The sequence below is a fragment of the Hemitrygon akajei genome, chromosome 18, assembly GCF_048418815.1.
Source record: "Hemitrygon akajei chromosome 18, sHemAka1.3, whole genome shotgun sequence".
Lineage (NCBI taxonomy): Eukaryota > Metazoa > Chordata > Chondrichthyes > Myliobatiformes > Dasyatidae > Hemitrygon > Hemitrygon akajei.
The window spans coordinates 70977320-70999683 of NC_133141.1; the positions used below are offsets into that span (position 1 = coordinate 70977320).

At 43.6% G+C, this 22364-nt stretch overlaps 1 protein-coding gene across 2 annotated transcripts in view; it reads left to right on the forward strand.

Annotated features, from left to right (window-relative positions):
* The window catches only part of npepps (aminopeptidase puromycin sensitive), a 240975-nt gene extending 220103 nt beyond the window's left edge, over window positions 1-20872 (forward strand). For both annotated transcript variants that reach the window (XM_073071797.1, XM_073071798.1), the window contains exons 22-23: window positions 5864-5911; window positions 19760-20872. In XM_073071797.1, coding sequence (XP_072927898.1) covers window positions 5864-5911; window positions 19760-19912 — 201 coding nt within the window. In that variant the 3' untranslated portion in view covers window positions 19913-20872. The remainder of the gene's footprint in view (window positions 1-5863; window positions 5912-19759) is intronic.
* The last annotated feature ends 1492 nt before the right edge of the window (window positions 20873-22364 follow it).

The window sequence follows — 22364 nt, forward strand, 5'->3', positions numbered from 1 at the left end:
GGAAGATGGACCCTAAGGACAACCTGCCAGAAGAATACCTCAGACAGCAGGCAGGGGATATGGAAATGGAAGTGGGTAAAACAGAGCCAGAGGACCAGAGGCCATGGCAGGACAAGCCACTGTACAGGATGTACCATCGACAGATATCAGAGGTGACTGACATAAGAAAGTCCTGTCAATGGCTGGAAATGACAGGGCTGAGGGACAGCACAAAGGCTCTGCTCATGGCTGCACAAGAGCAATAGAAGCAGAGGTCTATCACACCAGACAAGACCCAAGATGCAGGCAGGGACAGCATACACTGAATGGCACCACCAAGTTGCAGGAATTGTGTACAGGAACATCTGTGCTGAGTATGGATTGGACACCTCCCAAGTCCAAATGGGAAACACCCGAGAAGTTAGTAGAGAATGACAGAGCTAAGATCCTGTGGGACTTCCAAATACAGACTGATAAGCAGGTACTAGCCAAAAAAACAGACATAGTAATACTGGACAAGGAACAGAGGAAAGCAACAGTAATAGATGTGGCAATCCCAAATGACAGTAACATCAGGAAGAAAGAAATTGAGAAGCAGGAGAAATACCAGGGCTTGAAAGAGCAGATAGAAAGGATATATATGAGATGCCTAAGACTTATGCACAGTATATTGACTGTATATGTGTATGTATATTTATGCACGCACAGACACACACGCACAGAGATATAGGCACACGCAGCATAAACAAGAGGGCAAAAGAAATGAACTAGTGTTCATGGGTTAGTTTATTGTCCATTCAGAAATCTGATGGCGGAGGGTTAGAAGCACTGGATGTGTGTCTTCAGTACATTGTTCTTGATAGCCGCAATGAGAAGAGCACATGTCTTGGGTGTTGGTGGTCATTAATGATGGATGCTGGCATCGCGTTTTGAAGATGTCCTGGATGCTCAGGAGGCTAGTGCCCATAAAGGAGCAGGCTGAGTTTACAACTTTCTGTAATCTTTACAGTGGCCCCTCCATACCAGACAGTGATGCAGCCTGTCAGAATGCTCTCCACGGTACAACTATAGAAGTCTTTGTGCTATGGCGTATGGTTGCATCTACGTTTAGATCCAAGTTTAAAGGATTGTATTTACCTTCAACTGTCATTGATATTGCAATGTCATTGCTTGTAACCATTGGAAAGTAAGGTTCTTTCCACACCTGGTTTCTCCCCCTCAGCCAGTACATGATAATTATTTTAAATATCATGTGTGCTGGCTTTCTCTAGAAGCTGTTCATTCTGTTGAGCCATAAAAACACATTTTCTCTTTGTGAGATTGTGTGGCAAGAGCCTTCCTGGGAATTTTGCCTGATTTGAGAACTATCACAGCCAGTTTGCAAACTGGTTTCATCCAGTGGCTGCAAGCAGGAGGTCATCTCTGATACAGCATGGTAACAGCCCAATGAGTCCACACTGCCCAATTACACCCATGTGACCAATGAACTGTGCAACTTTGTGATGCTGGAGGAAGCCCACAATGTTGCAGGAATATACATACTCCTTACAGAGAGTGATGGAATTCAACCTGGATCCCTGGTACGGTAATAATAATATGCTGCCTCCAGAAGCCTGAAACCTTAAACTGGACACCTCTATACCACTAATGGCAGTGGCTGAGACCACAGCTAATTCAGGTCTGATCCTGTAGTATGTATTTTTACAATGAATAGCTACTCTTTGTTCATTATATGACATGGGCAATCATCATTCAATGACCATGATTGTTCTTGGCAAATTTTTCTACAGAAATGGTTTGCTATCACCACCTTCTGGGCAGTGTCTTTACAAGACAGGTGACTCCAACCATTATCAATACTCTTCAGAGATTGTCTGCCTGGTGTCAGTGATCGCATAACCAGGACTTGTGATCTGCACCGGCTGCTCATACGACCATCCAACGGTGTTAGGGATGGTTCTTGGTCCTCCAAAATACTCCGCATGGAATTTAAACTGAAGGTGGCAGAGGTTGGACTTAAGGAGATTATTGAAGAAGAGCTGTCTTAAATTTAATTGGGTTTGATTGTGTGACTATGGTAGGCTGAAGATTATTCCATGCTTTAATTGTGCAGGGGAAGGATGAATTGCTGTACACATCTGACTTGGTAGTTAGTATTTCAAATTGAAATGAGTGCCCACGTCTGCTCCTAATAGGTTTGGGTTTGGTGTAGGATTGGCAGTCTATGTCAAGCTGACCATTTAACAGTTTGTAAAAACAGGTCAGACGGTGTGCTTCACGTCTATCTTGGAGAGAGTTCCACTGTAATGAATTCAAAAGTTGGGTAACACTCGCTTCTCTCTCATAGGTATTTGTGACAAATTGGGCTGTCTGTCTTTGGACTCGCTCGATGGAAATAGTGTTTTTGTTTGTGTATGGGTCCCATGCAGCAGCTGCATATTCCAGATGTGGTCTAACAACGGTGAGGTACAACTTCCCCTTGACAGAAGTTGAACAATGATGAAAATTGCATCTCAGAAAATTTAGGACTCCTGTTGCATTCACTGTTGCATGATGCATCTGACCATTCCAACGCAGATCATTCTGGATTTTGATAATAAGATACCTGATCTGTTTGGTTTCTTCAAGGCTGACACCCAGGACTTTATATGATGTTTTACCTGGCTTTCTCTTCCTGGTGACACGCATGGTTTCACATTTGGAAGAATTGAACTGCATGCCCCATTGTTGTGACCACTCAAGATCTTTTTGGAGAGCACCTTCATCATCAGCTGACTTAATTGGACAGTATATCAAACAGTCATCAGCAAAAGGTCTAGTGGTGCTTGTGACTTTTTCATGGATGTCAGTAATGTAAAAACAAATGTGGGCCCAGTACTGTGCCCTGGGGTGTACCACTTAATACTGGATACCATTTGGAGCTTTTTCTAGGTACTGGAAAGTACTACAGGTAAGGTACTAAGCAGGTACTTCACCTTGCCCAAGGGTGCCCTGCATGCTAGCGGAGGGAAGGAGTGCCTTACACCTCCTTTGGTAGAGAGATGTCTCCACCCAACCAAGACCAATACTTGTGTCAGAAAACCAGTCGCAAAATTTTGAGAAGTAAAATCTGATATTCCATCAATAGCAAGAGAGCAGTGTGCCGTCCCTAAGTGCTAAAGGCCACATCATATGGTGAAGGGCAACGGGGAAGGTTGTAAATGCCAACAAAAAGTATTGATTTTATGTGTGAGGAAGCTGATGAGGTCAGAGCAACGGTCGCAATGGGCATCACTCTTTGAGTTGTCTTGATTCTAGCCTGGAGGTACAGGAGGGTGGGAGTGACTGGGACCTTGCCAACACCTTCAAATCCTGGCAACTTGTGTGAATGTGTGGTATTACTGTCGATCAGTGGTTCCCAAGCTGTGGTCCACGCCTCAGTTAATGTTAGGGGTCCATGGCACAAAAAAGGTTGGGAACCCCTGTTTTAGATGTAGTTGGTAGCTCTGAAATTTGCGAATGCTGAGCAAGCAGTTAATATTATGTAGCTGTGAAGCCAGTGGGAGTCATGATAGGATAAAGCTATCAGACTCCTCAATACCCGAAGCCTGGACTGACACCTTGCCCTACTGTCCTGTTTATTATTTATTGTAATGCCTGCACTGTTTTTGTGCACTTTATGCAGTCCAGTGCAGGTCTGTTGTCTAGTGAAGCTTTCTCTGTGTTTTTTTTATTACGTAGTTCAGTCTAGTTTTTTGTACTGTGTCATGTAACACCATGGTCCTGAAAAACGTTGTCTCATTTTTACTATGCGCTGTACCAGCAGTTATCGTCGAAATGACAATAAAAGTTGACTTGACTTATCACCTTTTAGATGGAAACTAACTCATTGTTACTGAGAATGTAGCGCCGGTGGATGGTTGGAAAAAGGGCCTGTTTTGTTCTGCTGGTGTTTTTGTTGTGATTGACCATAAGACAAAGGAACAGAATTAAGCCATTCAGCCCATCAAGTCTACTCTACCTGTTAATCTGCTGAATGTTATGGGCATGCTATGTCCCACCCTGTCTCTTGTAAAAATACTATTCCCTTTTCTCAGTTTCTTCATCTTCCCCCACATCTTCCCAGGAAGAGGCTTTCCTTTCCAGGACATCAGAGATGTCCTCCTCCTATAAAGAATGGGATTTCCCTCCCTCCATTGATGCTACCCTCATCTGCGTCTCCATTTCCCAGACATCAAACAGTCCTTCCAAGTGAGGCAACACTTCACCTGTGAATCTGTGAGATTATCTATTGCTTTCATTGCTCCTGATGTAGCCTCCTCTGCATTGGTGAAATCGGAATTAAGACAGGGCACCGCTTTGACGAGCACCTCTACTCCATCTACAAAAAGTGGGATTTCCCAGTGGCCAACCATGTTAACTCCTATCCTCATTCCCGTTTCAACATCTTGGTCCATGGCAGCCTCTTCTGCCACGATGAGGCTACTCTCAGGATGGAGAAACAACATCTTGTATTTTGTCTAGGTGGCCTTCAACCTGATGGCATGAACATCAATTTCTTCTTCCAGTGTTTTTTTCTTTTCCACTCCCCTCCCCCTTCCTGCTTCTATTCCCCACTCTGACCTCCTACCTCTTCTCACTTACCAATCACCACCTCCTGGGTCCCCTCAACCTTCCCTTTCTCCTAGGGTCCATTCTTCTCTCCTATCAGATTCTTTACTCTCCAGCCCTTTACTTATCACCTTCTAGGCTGTCTTCCTCCCTCTCCTCTCCCCCCCCCCCCCCACCTTTTTATTCTGGCATAAGACATAGGAGCAGAATGAGGCTATTCAGCCCATCAAGTGTGCTCCACCATTCCATCATGGCTGATTTATTATCCCTCTCAACCCCATTCTCCTCCCCATAACCTTTGATGCCATGGGCAATCAAGAATCTATCAACCTCCACCTTAAATAAACCCAACGACCTGGCCTCCACAGTCACCTGTGGCAACAAATTCCACATCTTCTCCCTTCCTTTCCAGTTCTGATGAAGGGTCTCGGTCTGAAACGCAACTGTTGATCCATTTCCATGGATGCTGCCTGACCTGCTGAGTTCCTCCAGCATTTTGTATGTTGGCGCCAAAATATGTGGCAACACTTGCGGGCTGCACCCAGCACAGTCCTGGGGTTCTGCTGGTTGTTAAGCACAAATGATGCTTTTCACTGTATGCTTCGATGTACATGTGATAGATAAATCTGAATAAGGCAGAGCCATGGGGGGGTCAGTGGAAATCAGGAAATTTATAACCCACTGTTAATGGAAAGAATATATCCCATTGAATTTGTGCTACCACTGTGTTGTCAGGAAGTCCAGTTGGCTTGATAATGTCCTTTATGGAAAGAAGTGTAAGCTCCTTCGAAGCTAGTCTGTATGTAACTTTGGGCACAGAGTTGACTTTTACTCATATCCCTTGAAGTAGTCCAGCAAACCTCTTAATAGAATGGCCATGAAGATATGGGCACAGTGAAATAAACAGGAAACTCCTACCTACGATTGGATTTCCTGGTGGGCTTCTGGGTGTTCTGGTTTCCTCCCACATTCCAAAGACATACAGGTTCGTAGGTCAAATAATCATATGGGTGTAATTGGGTCGCAGGGGCTCGTTGGGCTGGAAGGACCTGTTACTGTGCTGTATCTCTAAATAAATGAGTAGGAAGTGCTCAAGTGAGTAAATGCTCAATCAAAAGGGGATTACAAAAGTTGCATCTAAATTGTTAGGTTTTAAGAATGATATGTGATGTTCCAAAACTGAAAGTTTATTAACCTGAAGGCTATTTCTGATTTGCATACTGAGTAGTATTTTGTAGGCAGGAAAATGTTAAAGTTCTCTTACTAATCACTCTTTTTACCTTCTGCATTTTAGCTAACGGTGGAAGGTTTTACCGGTGATAAGATGGCAGCTGATGTCAAGGTAAGAAAGGAATTCTCAATTATTTGCATTCATTATAAGGTTTTGTTTCAGCTATAACATTTATTCTATCCCAAACTGGTTAATGTTTGCCATTTTGACACCAAGTTGCCCACTAGTTGCAACTTAGCTGAGGTAAGTTTTTTTTCAGGCCAGGGAGGAGAAAGTGGAGGATTTAGGAAGGAAAATTGACTCCACGATATCTGAACCCTCAGCTTTCTGGTTCAAAACCAAAATACTGCAGATGCAGGAAATCTGAATTCTGAGTGGAAAAAGTTTGAGGCCTAACAAAGGGTCTCAGCCCAAAACGTTGGCTCTTTATTACTCTCCATAGATGCTGCCTGATGTGCTAACTTTCTCCAGCATTTTGTGTGTTTGCTTTGAGTGGAAATGGTAGAAATGCAAATTAAAAGCCCATCTCTGTGTTTTGAAAAAACACACGAGAGAAGGCAGGATCTGCTGAAAAGTTATTGACCAGCATCTGTGGAGGGGAATAAACAGTCGTCGTTTCAGATCTTGGCCCAATACTTTGACAACTGCATTGGTGCTGCCTTCTGCACGCATACTGAGCTCATTGACTTCATTAACTTTGTCTCCAACTTTCAGCCTGCCCTCAAGTTTACCTGGTCCATTTCTGACACCTCCCTCCCCTTTCTTGATCTTTCTGTCTCCATCTCTGGAGAGCCTACAGACTCTCACAGCTACCTGGACTATTCCTCTTCCCACCCTGTCTCTTGCAAAAATGCTATCCCCTTCTCACAATTTCTCAGTCTCCGCCGCATCTGCTCTCAGGATGAGGCTTTTCATTCCAGGACGAAGGAGATGTCTTCCTTTTTTTTAAACAAAGGGGCTTCCCTTCTTTCACCATCAACTCTGCTCTCAAACGCATCTCTCCCATTTCCCGCACATCTGCCCTCACCCCATCCGCCCGCCACCCCACTCGGGATAGGGTTCCCCTTGTCCTCACCTACCACCCCACCAGCCTCCAGGTCCAACGTATAATTCTCCGTAACTTCCGCCACCTCCAACGGGATCCCACTACCAAACACATCTTTCCCTCCCCCCCCCCCCCCCCCCGCTTTCCGCAGGGATCGCTCCCTACGCGACTCCCTTGTCCACTCGTCCCCCCCATCCCTTCCCACCGATCTCCCTCCCTCCCTCCTGACACTTATCCTTGTAAGCGGAACAAGTGTTACACCTGCCCTTACACTTCCTCCCTCACCACCATTCAGGGCCCCAGACAGTCCTTCCAGGTGAGGCGACACTTCACCTGTGAGTCGGCTGGTGTGGTATACTGCGTCCGGTGCTCCCGGTGTGGCTTTTTATATATTGGTGGGACCCGACGCAGACTGGGAGACCGTTTCACTGAACACCTACGCTCGGTCCGCCAGAGAAAGCAGGATCTCCCAGTGGCCACACATTTTAATTCCACGTCCCATTCCCATTCTGATATGTCTATCCATGCCTCCTCTACTGTCAAAATGAATCCAAACTCGGGTTGGAGGAACAACACCTTATATACCGGCTGGGTAGCCTCCAACCTGATGGCATGAACATTGACTTCTCTATCTTCTGTTAATGCCCCTCCTCCCCTTCTTACCCCATCCCTGACATATTTAGTAGTTTGCCTGTTCTCCATCTCCCTCTGTTGCTCTCCCCCCCCCCTTTCTTTCTCCTGAGGCCTCCTGTCCCATGATCCTTTCCCTTCTCCAGCTCTGTATCACTTTCGCCAATCACCTTTCCAGCTCTTAGCTTCATCCCACCCCCCTCCGGTCTTCTCCTATCATTTCGCATTTCCCCCTCCCCCCACTACTTTCAAATCTCTTACTATCTTTCCCTTCAGTTAGTCCGAAACGTCGACAGTGCTTCTCCCTATAGATACTGCCTGGCCTGCTGTGTTCCACCAGCATTTTGTGTGTGTTGTTTGAATTTCCAGCATCTGCAGATTTCCTCGTGTTTGCACTTTGACTGTTTATTGATTTCCATAGATGCTGCCTGACCTGCTGAGTTCCTCCAGCATTTTGTGTGTGTTTCTCTTGAATTAGAGGATCTAAGATTTACTGAGCTTTCCAAGATGTGTAAATGATGTGAGAGTGGGGGGCGGGGGGGGGGGAGGAGAAGAGTCTTTAAAGTTGTCAGCATTTGAGTTAGGGAGGGGAAAGATATTTTCAAGGAATACTTATGTACCTGCTGGTTGTTGCCTCATGTCCAAGTGGCTTGTTGATCATCGCAGGAGGTCTCCCATGTGGAAACCTTGGCTTTAAAAAACAAAGGCCACAGAAATTACATATAATGAAGGACATGGGTTATGAAGTTATTCCCTGGAGCATAGGAAAATGAGGGGAGGTTTGATGGAGGTACAATACTGTGCAAAAGTCTTAGGCACATATATATAGATGGGTTTCTAGAGAGGGAAGGTGGCAGGGAGAGGGGAATCGTGGTTGGGGAAAGTGGAAGGGAGAGGGGAGGGAGTGAGAAGCACCGGAGAGACATTCAGTAATAATCAATCAACCGATTGTTTGGAATCAAATAACCTTGCCTGGTGTCTCAGGGCTGGGTGTGTCTGCATCCGCACCACCCCACCCCGGCACTCCTTCCCTCCCACCTGTCTCGCACCCTCATCATACCCATTTTCCCTCGGGATCAATAAAGTATGTCTGTCTGTCATCCTTTGCACCCACTAGATTTACAAGTTCACTCAACACACCACGTTGACTAATATAGTCCTGTGCAAAAGTCTTAGGCACCCTAGCTATATATATGTGCCTAAGACTTTTGTACAATACGACATACAAATTTTGAGGGGTATAGCTAGAGCAAATGCGAGCAAGCTTTTTCCACTGAGGTTGGGTGAGACTTGAACTAGAGGTCATAGGTTTAGGGTGAAAGGTGAAATATTTAAGGGGCACATAAGGAGGAACTTCACTCTGAGGGTGATGTGAGAGTGAAATGAGCTGCCAGCGGAAGTGGTGGCTACAGGTTCAATTTAAGAGAAGTTTGGGTAAGCACTTGGATGGGAAGAGTTCAGAACACTGTGGTGCAGGTCAGTGGGACTATGCAGAGTACTGTTTGGCATGGACTAGATGGGCCTGTTTCTGTGCTGTGGTGCTCTATGGCTCTGACAATCTGTGAGAATGCCTCTGTGGTTAAAAGAACATAGGTGCTATTTAGGGAGAGCAGATGAACCCTCATATCTAAAGCTTCTAAAACCTGCAGTTGCTGCACCTTCATAATCCCGTGTAGATTACAATCCCGATTCTTGCTCTCTAGCCACTTGTGAAAGGGGCTTGGAACTGTAGTGATTTTGTGTAATCATCTCAAAAGAGAATTAATGGCCTAAACTAAAGGGGAATTATTGAGTTTGCCAAGTGATTAATGGTTCCATCAATAGCTTATTGATTTTTCTCCAGAGTTTCCCCAGAGGCACTTTGCATAAAATATTTCACTACTATAAACTGTTCATGGAGGATCGTAGTTGGTGTAAAATCTACTCAGTTCCTTTAGAGCTTTGTTTGTTATGATTTGTAAGTGACCAGTGCTGAGTTCTGTAAGCTTATGTGCGTATGTGACTGAGCCTACAAAGTAAACTGTCTCAACTTTATTTTGTCCGTTTTTATAATTCAGAGTTAGTACAGATAAGACCATTCTCTTTCAGGCGGAACTGACACATTGAGTGTACCAACATGAACATTCTTGCCATTCCCCATCTCATACCTTATAGCTGGGCATCAGAATGTAATCTCCTTCTGCTCGCCCACACCTCACCCTTTCACATAACCTTCGACTGCAGAAACAGAATCATCATCCATTTTAGCTTCTCACTCAGGTTTCACCTTGGCTATTTCATGCCTCATTCATCAATCTCTTACTTGGTTCTCCTCTCATAGAGTCATAGAGCACAGTGCAGATACAGGCCCTTTAGCCCATCTAGTCCATATCGATCTATTAATCTGCCTAGCCCCATCGACCTGCACCTGGACCATCGCCCACCCTACCCCTGCCATCCATATACCTATCCAAACTTCTCTTAAACATTGAAATCAAAATCGCATGCACCACTTGCACTACTCCCACCGCCCTCTGAGTGAAGAAGGTTCCCCTTAAACATTCATTCAGCATTCATCTTTAGGAATTTCTTTAGTCATTTGGTGGTGAATCTGTGTAATTTGTTATCAAAGGTGACTGGAAGCCAAGACATTGGGTATATTTAAAGCGTAGAGCACAACAGCACAGAAGCCCATCTAGTTTGAGCTGAATACGCCTAGCTGCATTGACTTGCACCCAGACCATACCTTTCCAATCCATGTACTAAACTTGCATGTTAAAATTAAACCTGCATTCACCACTTCCGCTGGCAGTTTGTTCCACACAATCACCACCCTCTACAGAAGTTGCCCCTCAGGTTTCCCTTAAACATTTCACCCTTGACCCATGACTTCTATCTATACCACTTATAATTTTGTAAACTTCTATCAAATCAAAAATTTAGTACTTCACTTTTAACTGGCTCAATTGTAAGCTTCTCTTGGATATTGTTTCAGTATCTAAGAGCAGCTAACAACTGAAGTATTTAAAGAAAATAAGGTTTGAGAGCACATGAGGTTACATTGATGGTTCAGCCTCTTTCTACTGGAATCTGGGCTGAGTTTCCACTGATTGAAATTCTGACTGCAGTGTTAACAGATGGCCATGAATATTGCAAATGAAATGACAGTATGTGTAATTTCTTTATTATTGTATTTAAATGGAATATATATTGTGTTTAATAGTCATGGGGGAATTTCGATATGCAGGAAGATTGGGAAAATCAGGTTGATGCTGGATTCCAAGAGGAGGGTTTTCTAGAAGGCCTATGAGAAGGCTTTTAGAGCAGCTCATGGTTGAGCCTACTGGGGATCAGCTATTCTGGACTGGGTGTTGTACAATGAACCAGAGTTGATTAGAAAGCTTAAAATAAAAGAACCCTTGGGGGAAAGTGATCATAATATTATCAAATTCACCCTGAGTTTTGAGAAGGAGAAACTAAAGTTAGATATATTGCTATTACAGTGGAGTAAAGGGAATTACAGAGGAGTTGGCCGGAATTGATCGAAAAAGAACACTGGCAGGGATAACAGTAGAGCAGCAATGGCTGGAGTGTCTGGAAGCAATTCAGCAGGCACAGGATATTACATCCCAAAGAGGAATAAGTATTCTAAAGGAAAGATGCCACAAACTGTGCTAACGAGAGGTCAAAGCCATGATAAAAGCCAAAGAGAGGGCATATAATAGAGCAACAATTAGTGGGAAGTTAGAGGATTGGGAAGCTTTCAACAGAAGGCAACTTAAAAAGGTCATTAAGGAGGTAAAGATGGAATACAAAAGTAAGCAAGGTAATAATATTAAAGAGGATCCCAAAAGTTTCTTCAGATACATAAAGTGTAAAAGAGAGGCAAGAGGGGATATTGGACTGCTGGAAAATGATGCTGGAGAGCTAGTGATGAAGGACAAGGAAATGGTGGGCAAACTGAATAAGTATTTTGTATTAGTCTTCACTGTGGAAGACACTAGCAAGATGGTGGAAGTTCCAGGTGTCAGGGGTCATGAGGTGTGTGAAGTTACCACTACTAGAGAGTAGATTCTTGGGAAGTAGAAACATCTGAAGGTGGATAAGTCACCTGGACCAGATGGTGTACACCCCAGGGTTCTGAAAGAGGTAGCTGAAGAGATTGTGGAGGCATTAATAATGATCTTTCAACAATCACTAGATTCTGGAATGGTTCTGGAAGACTGAAAAATTGCAAATGTTACTCCACTCTTCAAGAAGGGGGACAGGCAGAAGAAAGGAAAGTGTAGGCCAGTTAGTCTGACCTCAGTGGTTGGGAAGATGTTGGGGTCATGTTAAGGATGTGGTTTCAGAATACTTGGAGGCATTTGATAAAATAGGCTGTAGTCAGCATGGTTTCCTCAAGGGAAGATCTTGCCTGACAAGTCTGTTGGAATTTTTTGAAGAAATAACAAGGAGCATAGACAAAGGAGAATCAGTTGAGTTGTGTACTTGGATTTTCAGAAGGTCTTTGACAAGCTGCCACACATGAGGCTGTTTAACAAGCAACGAGCCCATGGTATTACAGGAAAAATACTAGCATGGATAAAGCAGTGGCTGATTGGCAGGAGGCAAACTGTGGGAACAAAGGGAACCTTTCTAGTTGGCTGCCAACAATGAGTGGTGTTCCACAGGGGTCGGGTTGGGACTGATTCTTCCATTATATGTTCATGATTTGAATGATGGAACTGATGGCTTTGTTGCAAAGTTTGCAGGTGGTACGAAGATAGTTGGAGAAGCAGGTAGTTTTAAGTAGAGAGGCTTACAGAAGGACTTAGATTAAGAGAACGGGCAAAGTGGGAAATGGAATACAGTATTGGGAAATGTATAGTCATGCACTTTGGTAGAAGAAATGAAAGTGAAACTATGTTCTTAATGGAGAGAAAATACAAAAAAAAACTGCTGTGCAAAGGGACTTGGGAGTGCTTGTGCAAGATTTCCTAAAGGTTAATTTGCAGGTTGAGTCTGGGGTGAGAAAGGCAAATGCAATGTTAGCATTCATTTCAAGAGGTCTAGAATATAAAAGCAAGGATGTAATGTTGAGATTTTATAAAGCACTGGTGAGACCTCATTTGGAATAGTGTGAGCAGGTTTGGGTCCCATAATCTTTGAAAGAATGTGCTGAAATTAGAGAGGGTTCAAAGGAGGTTCACAAAAATGATTCCAGGTTTGAATGGCTTGTCATATGAAGGAAGTTTAATGGCTCTGGGCCTGTATTCATGAGAATTCAGAAGAATGGGGGGTGACCTCATTGAAACCTTTTGAATGATGGAAGACCTTGATAGAATGGATGTAGAGAGGATATTTCCTATGGTGGGAGAGTCTAGGACCAGAGGGGACAACCTTAGAATAGAGAGGCATCCTTTTAGACTGGAAATGAGGAGGAATTTCTTCAGCCAAAGAGTGGTGAATCTGTGGAATACTTTGCCACAGGCAGCTGTGGAGGCCAAGTCTTTATGTATATTTAAGGCAGAGGTTAATAGATTCTTGATTGGTCAAGGCATGAAGGGATACAGGGAGAAGGCAGGAGATTGGGGCTGAGAGGAAAATTGGATCAGCCGTGATGAAAGGGTGGAGTAGACCCAATGGGCCAAATGGCCTAATTCTGCTCCGAATCTTGTGGTCTTGTATATTATTTACATTAATGAATTGTAAAGTTCAGTTCCACGAAATTTAACTTAATAAAATTATTTTTGAAGATAACAAATAGGACCTGAGCCTTATCACATTCAAGCCAAAATTTGGCTCCACTCACAAAATGCTGGAGGAGCTCAGCAGGTCAGGCAGCATCTTAGGACAGGATTGAAGAGTCGACGTTTTAGGTTGAGAGCCTTCATCGGGGCAGGAAAGGGGGGGGGGGGAACCGAGGAGGGGAAGGAGTACAAGCTGGCGGGTGGGTGGGACGGGAAGAATGAAGAAAGAAGCTGGGAGGAGATGGGTGGAAAAGATAAAGGGATGAAGAAAAAGGAAACTGAAAGGAGAATGGGTCCACACATTATAGTGTACTACCAAAAGCGTGGTGATGTTGAGTCATCTTCGTGAGCCACTCCAAACTATGTGGCAGGATTTAAAGAGTGTGAAGAGAAATCAAATGACTGTGAAATAAGGCCAACCATGAGAACACAAACCTCAAAGCCACAGAACAGCACTCGTGTTTCATTACTTGCCAATGGGGGGGGGGGGGGTGTACTTTTTATACAGGTCACTTTATCCTGCATAATGCGAATGTTGTTGCAGCTGCACTTATGAGCTTAGAACATAGAACTGTACAGGCCCTTCAGCCCACAATGCAGCTATTCCAAGATCAATCTAACCCTTTCCTCCCACATAGCCCTCCATTTTCCTTTCATCCATGTGCCTATCTGAGACTCTCTTAAACGTCCCTAATGTATCTGCCTTTACCACATATCTTGACAGTGTGTTCCATGTGCCCCCTAGAAAAAAAAAACTACCTCTGACTTTCCACCAATCACCTTAAAATTATGCCTCCTTGTATTAGCCATTTCCACCTTGGGAAACAAGTCTCTGGCTGTCCACTCAATCTGTATCTCTTGTCAAGTGTAAGAAAACAAACTGATTTGATTTGTATTGTATATCTGTAATACCATTGAAAGTTGTTTGTTATCTGAAAGGTGTTGGCTGTCCACTTGATCTTTGCATCTTTTCATCTTGTGCACCTCTATCAAGTCACCTGTCATCCTCCTCCACTCCAAAGAGCCTCAGTCTTTTCTCCTGAAACATGTTCTCTAATCTGCACAGCATCCTGGTAAATCTCCTCTGCACTCTCTCTAAAGCTTCCACATCCTTCCCATAATGAGGTGACCAGAACTGAACACAATGCTCTGTGAGGTCTAGCCAAAGTTTTATAAAGCAGCAACATTACCTCATGACTAATGAAGGCCAACACACCATATGCCTCTTAACCACCCTATCAACATATTCAGCAACTTTGAGGGATCTATGGACATGGACACAAAAATCTCTCTGTTCCTCCACACTGCTAAAAATCCTGCTATTAACCCTGTATTCTGCCTTCAAATTCAATCTCCGAAAATATATCATTTCACACTTTCCTGGAGTGAACTCTATCTGCCACTTTTAGCCCAGCCCTGAATTCTGTCAATGTCCCACTGTAACCTACGACAACGTACTTTACTGTCCACAACACCACTAACCGGCCATCACACTTCTGGCTTTCAACATAAAGTTAATGGGAATACTTTGGGGAATTAGAGTCACCGCAGAATATCTGGTCCCTGTCCTTTTAATGAATGTGCCATTTAACATCCTGGTGAGTATTAAAGATTCAACAACACCACAGTGTTGCCTATTTGGGCAGTTTGAGTTTGTGGGTATGATGCCTCAGGCTGTTGCTTTGATTAATTTGTTGGACTGACTTTCCTGGATCACTGTTGGATGTGCCTTCTGGCATTTCTGAATCTGGTGCCTGGGTTGATGCTGGCTGCTTTGTTTATTCGACACTTCATCAGCATGGTTTCTGTAGGCCATTGGAAGCTTGGTTCCTTAAGGATGTCACGGGTGGTAGTGAGGATAAGTTAAATGCTCCCAATGACATGTGTCTCAAATAGCCTCTGACAACCAAGTCAAGCTCCTGGCCTTCACGTGTGGCTCAGCTACTAAGCCCAGCAGAACTGTTTCCTACTGACAAGAGAAGGGGCAAAGGTGGGTTATTGACACCTTAAAACCAGTTGCTTTGAGCAGATGAGGCTCATCAGCTGTGGTTGGCAGCTGATCTAGGAGAAGGAGAACGCTGATCTGAAACCTCTGCTGCCTTGTGGCTATACCCACTCATAGGGAAGGCTTCAGGAGTAAACGCTAAGGGAGAAAAACAGAGCTAGAGTCCCTGAGGCAGTCCTACATTGAGTTCAACACTGACTGGCAACTCCCGCGACACTGCCGGTGCCGGACTGTATCCGTCTCTACCATTCCTTTGGATTCATCAGCTGTGTGGAGAGGAGAAGCCTGGTGCATGGGCAACAGCTTGCTCTCCATATCATACTGCCCAGGCTTGTGTATACAGCTGGGGTACAACATCCATAGTCAACTACAACCAACAGAGGAGGTTTGAGAGAAACAGGGAATTTGTCAACTTCCACTCTGATGTCTCTCACCTTAGTTTAGAAAGTGATGGTGTGAAGTGAACACATTGCAACAATGTGACAAAAAAGCTTGTAACTAGTCTGACACTGAGCAAGTTTAAAGAACTTTTCTTTGAACTGAAAAAATAGCAAACCTTGCTCCAGGAGGTTAAGGTGTAATCGAGATGGTCATTTCACTGAGGAGCTATTGCGCTATGAGAAGTGTCTCTGCCAGAGCTGCCACGGTTAGCACAACGCTATTACAGCTCAGGGTGTCACAGTTCAATCCTGACATCCTCTGTAAGGAATTGATGTCTTCCCCGCAGAATAAGTAGGTTTTCTCCGGATGCTCCCGTTTCCTCCCACAGTTCAACAATGTACCAGTTAGTAGGTTAATTGCTCATTGTAAATTATCCTGTGATTAGGCCTAGGGTTAATCAGTGGGCTGCTGGGTGGCATGGCTTGAAGGGGTGGGAAGACCCATTGAGCGCTGTATTTAAAATTCAGTTGGATCTGATGAAGGGCAGCGATCTGAAGGGTCAGCAATGTCCACATCCACTCTCACCCAACACAATCTGCTGGAGGAACCCAGCGGGTCGAGCAGTACCTGTGGGAAGAATGAAATTGTTGATGTTTTGGGTTGGACCTGAAACATCAACAATTCCTTTCCCTCCACAGATGCTGATCGACACACTGAGTTCCTCCAACAGATTGTTTGTTGCTCCAGATTCCAGCACCTCCAGTCTCAGCCCACAATGTTGTGCTGAACCAACTAAAATCTTAATCAAAAATAAAGCCAAAATCTAATCTGCCCCACTACCGACACATTCATCGCTACCCCTCCCATTCCCCTTGAACCTACCCCTCTCACCTTCAATGGTATTAGACATTTCAACCCTGGGAAACAGATACTCTCTGTCCACTCTATCTGTGCCTCTCATCATCTTATAAAGCTCTATCAGATCTCCCCTCAGCCTGCACCGCTCCAGAGAAAATAGCCCAAGTTTGTTAAGACCAGAACTGTACGCAATACTCCAGATGTGGCCTCACCAGAGCTTTATAAAGTTGCAACATAACCTCCTGACTTTTCAACTCAATGCCTCAACTAATAAAAGCAAGCATTCCATAAGCCTTCTTAACCACGCTGTCGATCTGTGTTGCTGCTTTCAAGGAGCTGTGAACTTTGATCCCAAGATCTCTCTGCTCAGCAACACTTAAGGATCTTACCCTTAACAGTGTACCGTCTCCTTGCATTTGCCCTACTGAGGTGCAACTCCTCACATTTATCTGGGTTAAACTCCATCTGCCATTTCTCAGCCCCCGTCTAAACCAGTTTCTATCTTGTCTATATCACGCTGTATTCTTTGCCAGTCTTCTACACCATCCATGACTCCACCAGTCATGGTATCATCTGCAAACTTACTTTCTTTTTCCAATATTTTAATTAAATTTCATATACACAAATACAGAATTCATAAAGATACTTATTATAAATCAAAATAAGATACCACAAAATGCACTATATATAAATCACACTGATACAATCCCATATTCATGATCAATCAAATAAAATAAATTGAATTATGAAATACAATAATATGGTTAATTATTTAAAAATCTACACCCACTACCAAGACAACGCTGATTGGTTTTAAAAAACGAGGGGAAAAAAGAGTACTTTACCATATAGTGGTTTATAACAATATATATTTTAATAACAATAACAATTCAAAGATTTTTAAAAGAACGTAATATAATTTTTAATTTGAAACCTTTTGATAATGGCTCGGTATCTTGTATTTATGGTCTGTTGTTGGGATTGAGAACATAATAGAACATCTGCAAACTTACTAACCGACCCATTTACATTTTCATCCAGGTTATTTATATACATCGCAAACGTTAGAGGTCCCAGCACAGATCCCTGCAGAACTCCAGTTTGTATAAGTCCCTTCAACCACTAACTTCTGTCTTCTATGTGCAAGCCAGTTCTGAATCCAAACAGCCTGTGCTTAGACGTGAGGATATTGTTCAAGACCCTAGCAATCTTATCTCTTGCTTCCCTCAACCTGGGGTAAATCCCATCAGGCCCTGGGGACTTCTCCACCTTAATACTCATTAGGAGGCCCAACACTTCCTCCTCCTTGACCTGTAAATGCCCTAACGTATTTATACAAACAGCTTTGATCTCCTGGTCCTCCATATCCTTTAACTTGGTAAATACCGAAGCAAAGTAATCATTAAGTACCTCAGTCACATTCTCTGCATCCAGGTAAATCTTCGAGTGGTGCCACTCTCTCCCTAGCTATCCTCTTGCTCTTGACGTATGCATAGAATGCCTTGGGATTTACTTTAATTCTACTTGCCAAGGACTTTTCATGGCCCCTTCTAGCTTTCCTAATTCCCTTCTTTAGTTCTTTTCTGATGACTTTATACTCGTGCTCCATTTGATCCTAACTTCTGAAGCTTTACATACATTTCCTTTTTGTCCTTGACTAAATTCATCACCTCTCTGGACACCCAAGGTTTTCTAATCTTTCCATCCCCACCCTTCTAACAGGAACATACCCTTCCCATAGTCTGTGCAATTGATCTTTAAACACCCTCCACACGTCTAATGTAGGCTTGCCTGTAAAAAAAATGTTCCCTTCTTAGTTCCTGCCTAATGCCCTTGTAAGTTGCCCTAGTCTGATTTAAGACTCTCCTGCAAGGACCATGCCTACCCTTATCTATAGCTACCCTGAAAGTGAAGGAGCTGTGGTCACTGTTGCTGAACTGCTCACCCAGTCAACTGGCCAGGCTCATTACCCAACACCTCCTTTCGATGGACCATCCACATATTGATTTAAGAAACCCTCCTGGATACACTTAACAATTCCTGCCCCATCTAAACCTCTTGTCCCAGTTTATATTAGGGAAGTTAAAATCCCCCATGGTAATAACCCTATTATTTTTACACATTTTATTAATCTTATTCCTTATCTATTCAATGTCCCGGTGGTTATTGAGCAACCTGTAGTAGAATTCCATCAGCGTGATTGTACCCTTCCTATTCCAGAGTTCCACCCAGATGGACTCGGTTTATGTCTCCCCTGAGAGTAACTCTGATATGGTCACTGATTAGTAGTGCAACTCCAAACCACCCCCTGACTTTTTACCTCCTGTATCTTTTCTAAAACTTCAAAAACCTGATACATTAATCACCCATTCCTGCCCCTCTCTCAACCAGGTCTCTGTAATGGCCACAGCATCGTAGTTCAACTCTCTTGTGTCTCTGTTCTTGTCCACTGCTGTGAGAACATACACAAACCACCTTGTTTCTGTAAGATGCCTTATGTTTAATATTCAGATTTCAAAAGTTCAAAGTAAGTTTATTATCAAAGTATATACATGTCACCATATACAACCCTGAGATTCATTTTCTTTTGATCGTACTCAATAAATCTATGGAATAATAAACCATAAAATAATCAATAAAAGACCACTCAACTTGGGCATTCAACCAGAGTGCAGAAGACAGCAAAATGTGCAAATAGAAAAAAATAAATCATTTTTTAAAAAGCAATGAATATCGAGAACGTGAGGTGAAGAGTCCTTGAAAGTGAGTCCATAGATTGTGGGGGCATTTCAGTGATGGGGGAAGTGAAGTTTATCCCGTCTGGTTCAGGAGCCTGATGGTTGAAGGGTAATACCTGTTCCTGAACCTGGTGGTGTGGGGCCTGAGGCTCCTGTACCTCCTGATGGTTGAGGGGTAATAACTGTTCCTGAACCTGGTGGTGTGGGTCCTGAGGCTCCTGTACCTCCTTCCTGATGGTTGACGGGTAATAACTGTTCCTGAACCTGGTGGTGTGGGTCCTGAGGCTCCTGTACCTCCTTCCTTATGGTTGAGGGGTAATAACTGTTCCTGAACCTGGTGGTGTGGGACCTGAGGCTCCGGGACCTCCTTCCTGATGGTTGACGGGTAATAACTGTTCCTGAACCTGGTGGTGTGGGGCCTGAGGGTCCTGCACCTCCTTCCTGATGGTTGAGGGGTAATAACCTCCTTCCTGATGTAATATTCAGGTTTGTCATTGAGTCGTATCACTTTCAGCAGGTCTTTACCTTGCCTCAATGATGGTGTTTCTGCTTCACCTGCCCAATGGTTTGTCTACCTCCCTTCACTTGCAGAGCTTTTTCGAGACGCACCCCGCTCCGGCAGCGGAACGGACCATCCAGCAGTCGTGTGAGAACATCCTGCTGAACGGAGCCTGGCTGAAGCGTGACGCCGAAGCCATCCAGCAGTTCCTCCTGCAGCGCAAAGCGGCGCAGCTGACGGTCTGAGTGGAGGAGCCGCCGTCGTCCCACTGCCTTGCCACAGGGAGGGGAGTTTGAAAGTATATTTCATGGCTGTCACAGTGGCTGGAAATGAATGTAGTTTATACCTCATTTTTAAGAGAGAAAATAAAACTATCGGCACTTGAAACGTGTTATTATGTGTGCGGACAGTGGCATGGTATTATAATGTTGGATTGGTGACAACTTCGAACACTGAAGCAAGACTGCTGGTTATATTGTGGTAATGTGATTACTTCCATCCTCTCTGGCCAAGGCGAGCTAATTCTTATTTAATTATTTCTAGGCCTCAGTTTAATCGTTGATGTCCTTCATTAAAGAGGAATAACAGCCACGTCGAATTTAAAAAAAATAGGATATATAAATAAAAACCATTGTATTAGATGAGCTTTCATTTTAAAATAATGTGGGTTAGGGAGCATTATGAGAATAGAATGCATGAATCTGTGTGGTGTGTTTTCCCAGGCCATTTTGACTGTTAATTTGCAATTTAGCACAGAGATTGTTTTAAAAGAAATTATATAACTTTAATACTTGAACAAGTTGATGTGAGTTAAAGCCCCTTTTGCCTGGGAACACTGCTTAAGAGTAGCAACAATACGGGGTCCAGATTCCTCTGCTTACATATAACTGTTCAGAAAGCCTTAAAACTGGTACAAACTGGTGTGTAATTGGGAGGGGAGGGGCGGGAGGGTTGCAGGCAAACAACTTTGTCAATGGTAGAATTAACTTGCAAGTGAAAGAGCCGTGTTGTACTAATCCTGCAAAATACATTAAAGCATTCGGTACCTGATTTTAACAAAAAAAAATCTGATGTTTAACGTGGCTTTGGTTTGCTTGGAGAAGGTCATCAAACTAATTTGTCAGACTGCTTCCCTGAAATATTCATTGTGCTTTTTGTTTTAAGATACAGTTGGTGTTAATAAAAAATAAGATTGTCAAAGTGAATAGTCTCTTTATTTTTTTAAGATCAAGTTTATTGTCATGTATATTGGCAAACTAAACAACGTACTTTCGGACCAAGGTGCACAACTCCCCCACAACACAAAGTAATATTAACCACAAATAGATTAACATTAGTATAAGGTGCATTTACAACATAAATTACAAAGTAAACAGTGTAAAGCTACTGGCTACGTGATGAGATCTGGGTAGTGACAGGAAGGTCAGTAGTTTTGCATCCTGGGGGAAGATACTGTTTCCTAGCCTAATGTTTCTTGTCCTAATGCTACAGTACCTCCTGCCTGATGGTACAGGGTCAAAGAGATTGTTGGAAGAGATGCTTGATCACTGTAAGGGCCCTGCATGCACAGCATTCTTGATAAATATCCCAGATAGATGGGTGCCATGGTAGTGTAGTAGCGAGAACAACCATCTTCTATATACTTCTATGTCTCCCCTCAGCCTCTGACACTGATGAAACAACCCAAGTGTGTCCAGCCTCTCCTGATAGTTTGTATCCTTAAATGCATACAGCATTCTGGTTAACTCTCTTTCCAAAACTGCCACATCCTTCCTGTAAAGGGTCAATCAATACCAACCGAACCAAAGATCCACATAGCTGCAATATTCAACATTCCAGATAGTTTGCTGTTGTTTCTGGTACACAAGTGTAAAGGAGAATGAAATAATTGTTACTCTGGATCCAATGCAGCACAAAAAAAAACACTAAAATAAAGTACACAGCAATTTTTTTTTAAACACAAAAAATATAAATGCAGTTTAACTCTTAATGATTATGCAGAAAGTTTGAAGTTAATACCTCATCAGTTAACAACTCATCGGGGTGATTGATAACTTCAATCTGCATGTGCATGTAATGAGAGCTGAATAACTCATCTCCTCCTACCTTAGGCCACGAACTTATCAATCACCCCTGCTGTGGACACTTTCTGGAGATCCAAGATCTGTATGCTCCACAACCACTGGACTGAGTGTGTCAATGTAGGAGGGGACTATGTTGAAAAATAAATGTGCTAAGTTTTCTAAAATTGACTCCTACCTTAGGCCACGAACTTATCAATCACCCCTCGTAGCATTAATGGTAAAACTCTTGGCAATGTGGAGGATCAGAGGGATCTTGGGGTCCGAGTCCATAGGACACTCAAAGCAGCTGCGCAGGTTGACTCTGTGGTTAATGCGGCAGACGGTGCATCGACCTTCATCAATCGTGGGATTGAGTTTAGGAGCGGGGGGTAATATTGCAGCTATATAGGACCCTGGTCAGACCCCACTTGGAGTACTGTCCTCAATTCTGGTCGTCTCACTACAGGAAGGACGTGGAAACCATAGAAAGGATGCAGAGGAGATTTACAAGGATGTTGCCTGGATTGGGGAGCATGCCTTATGAGAATAGGTTGAGTGAACTCGGCCTTTTCTCCTTGGAGCGACGGAGGATGAGAGGTGACCTGATAGAGGTGTATAAGATGATGAGAGGTGT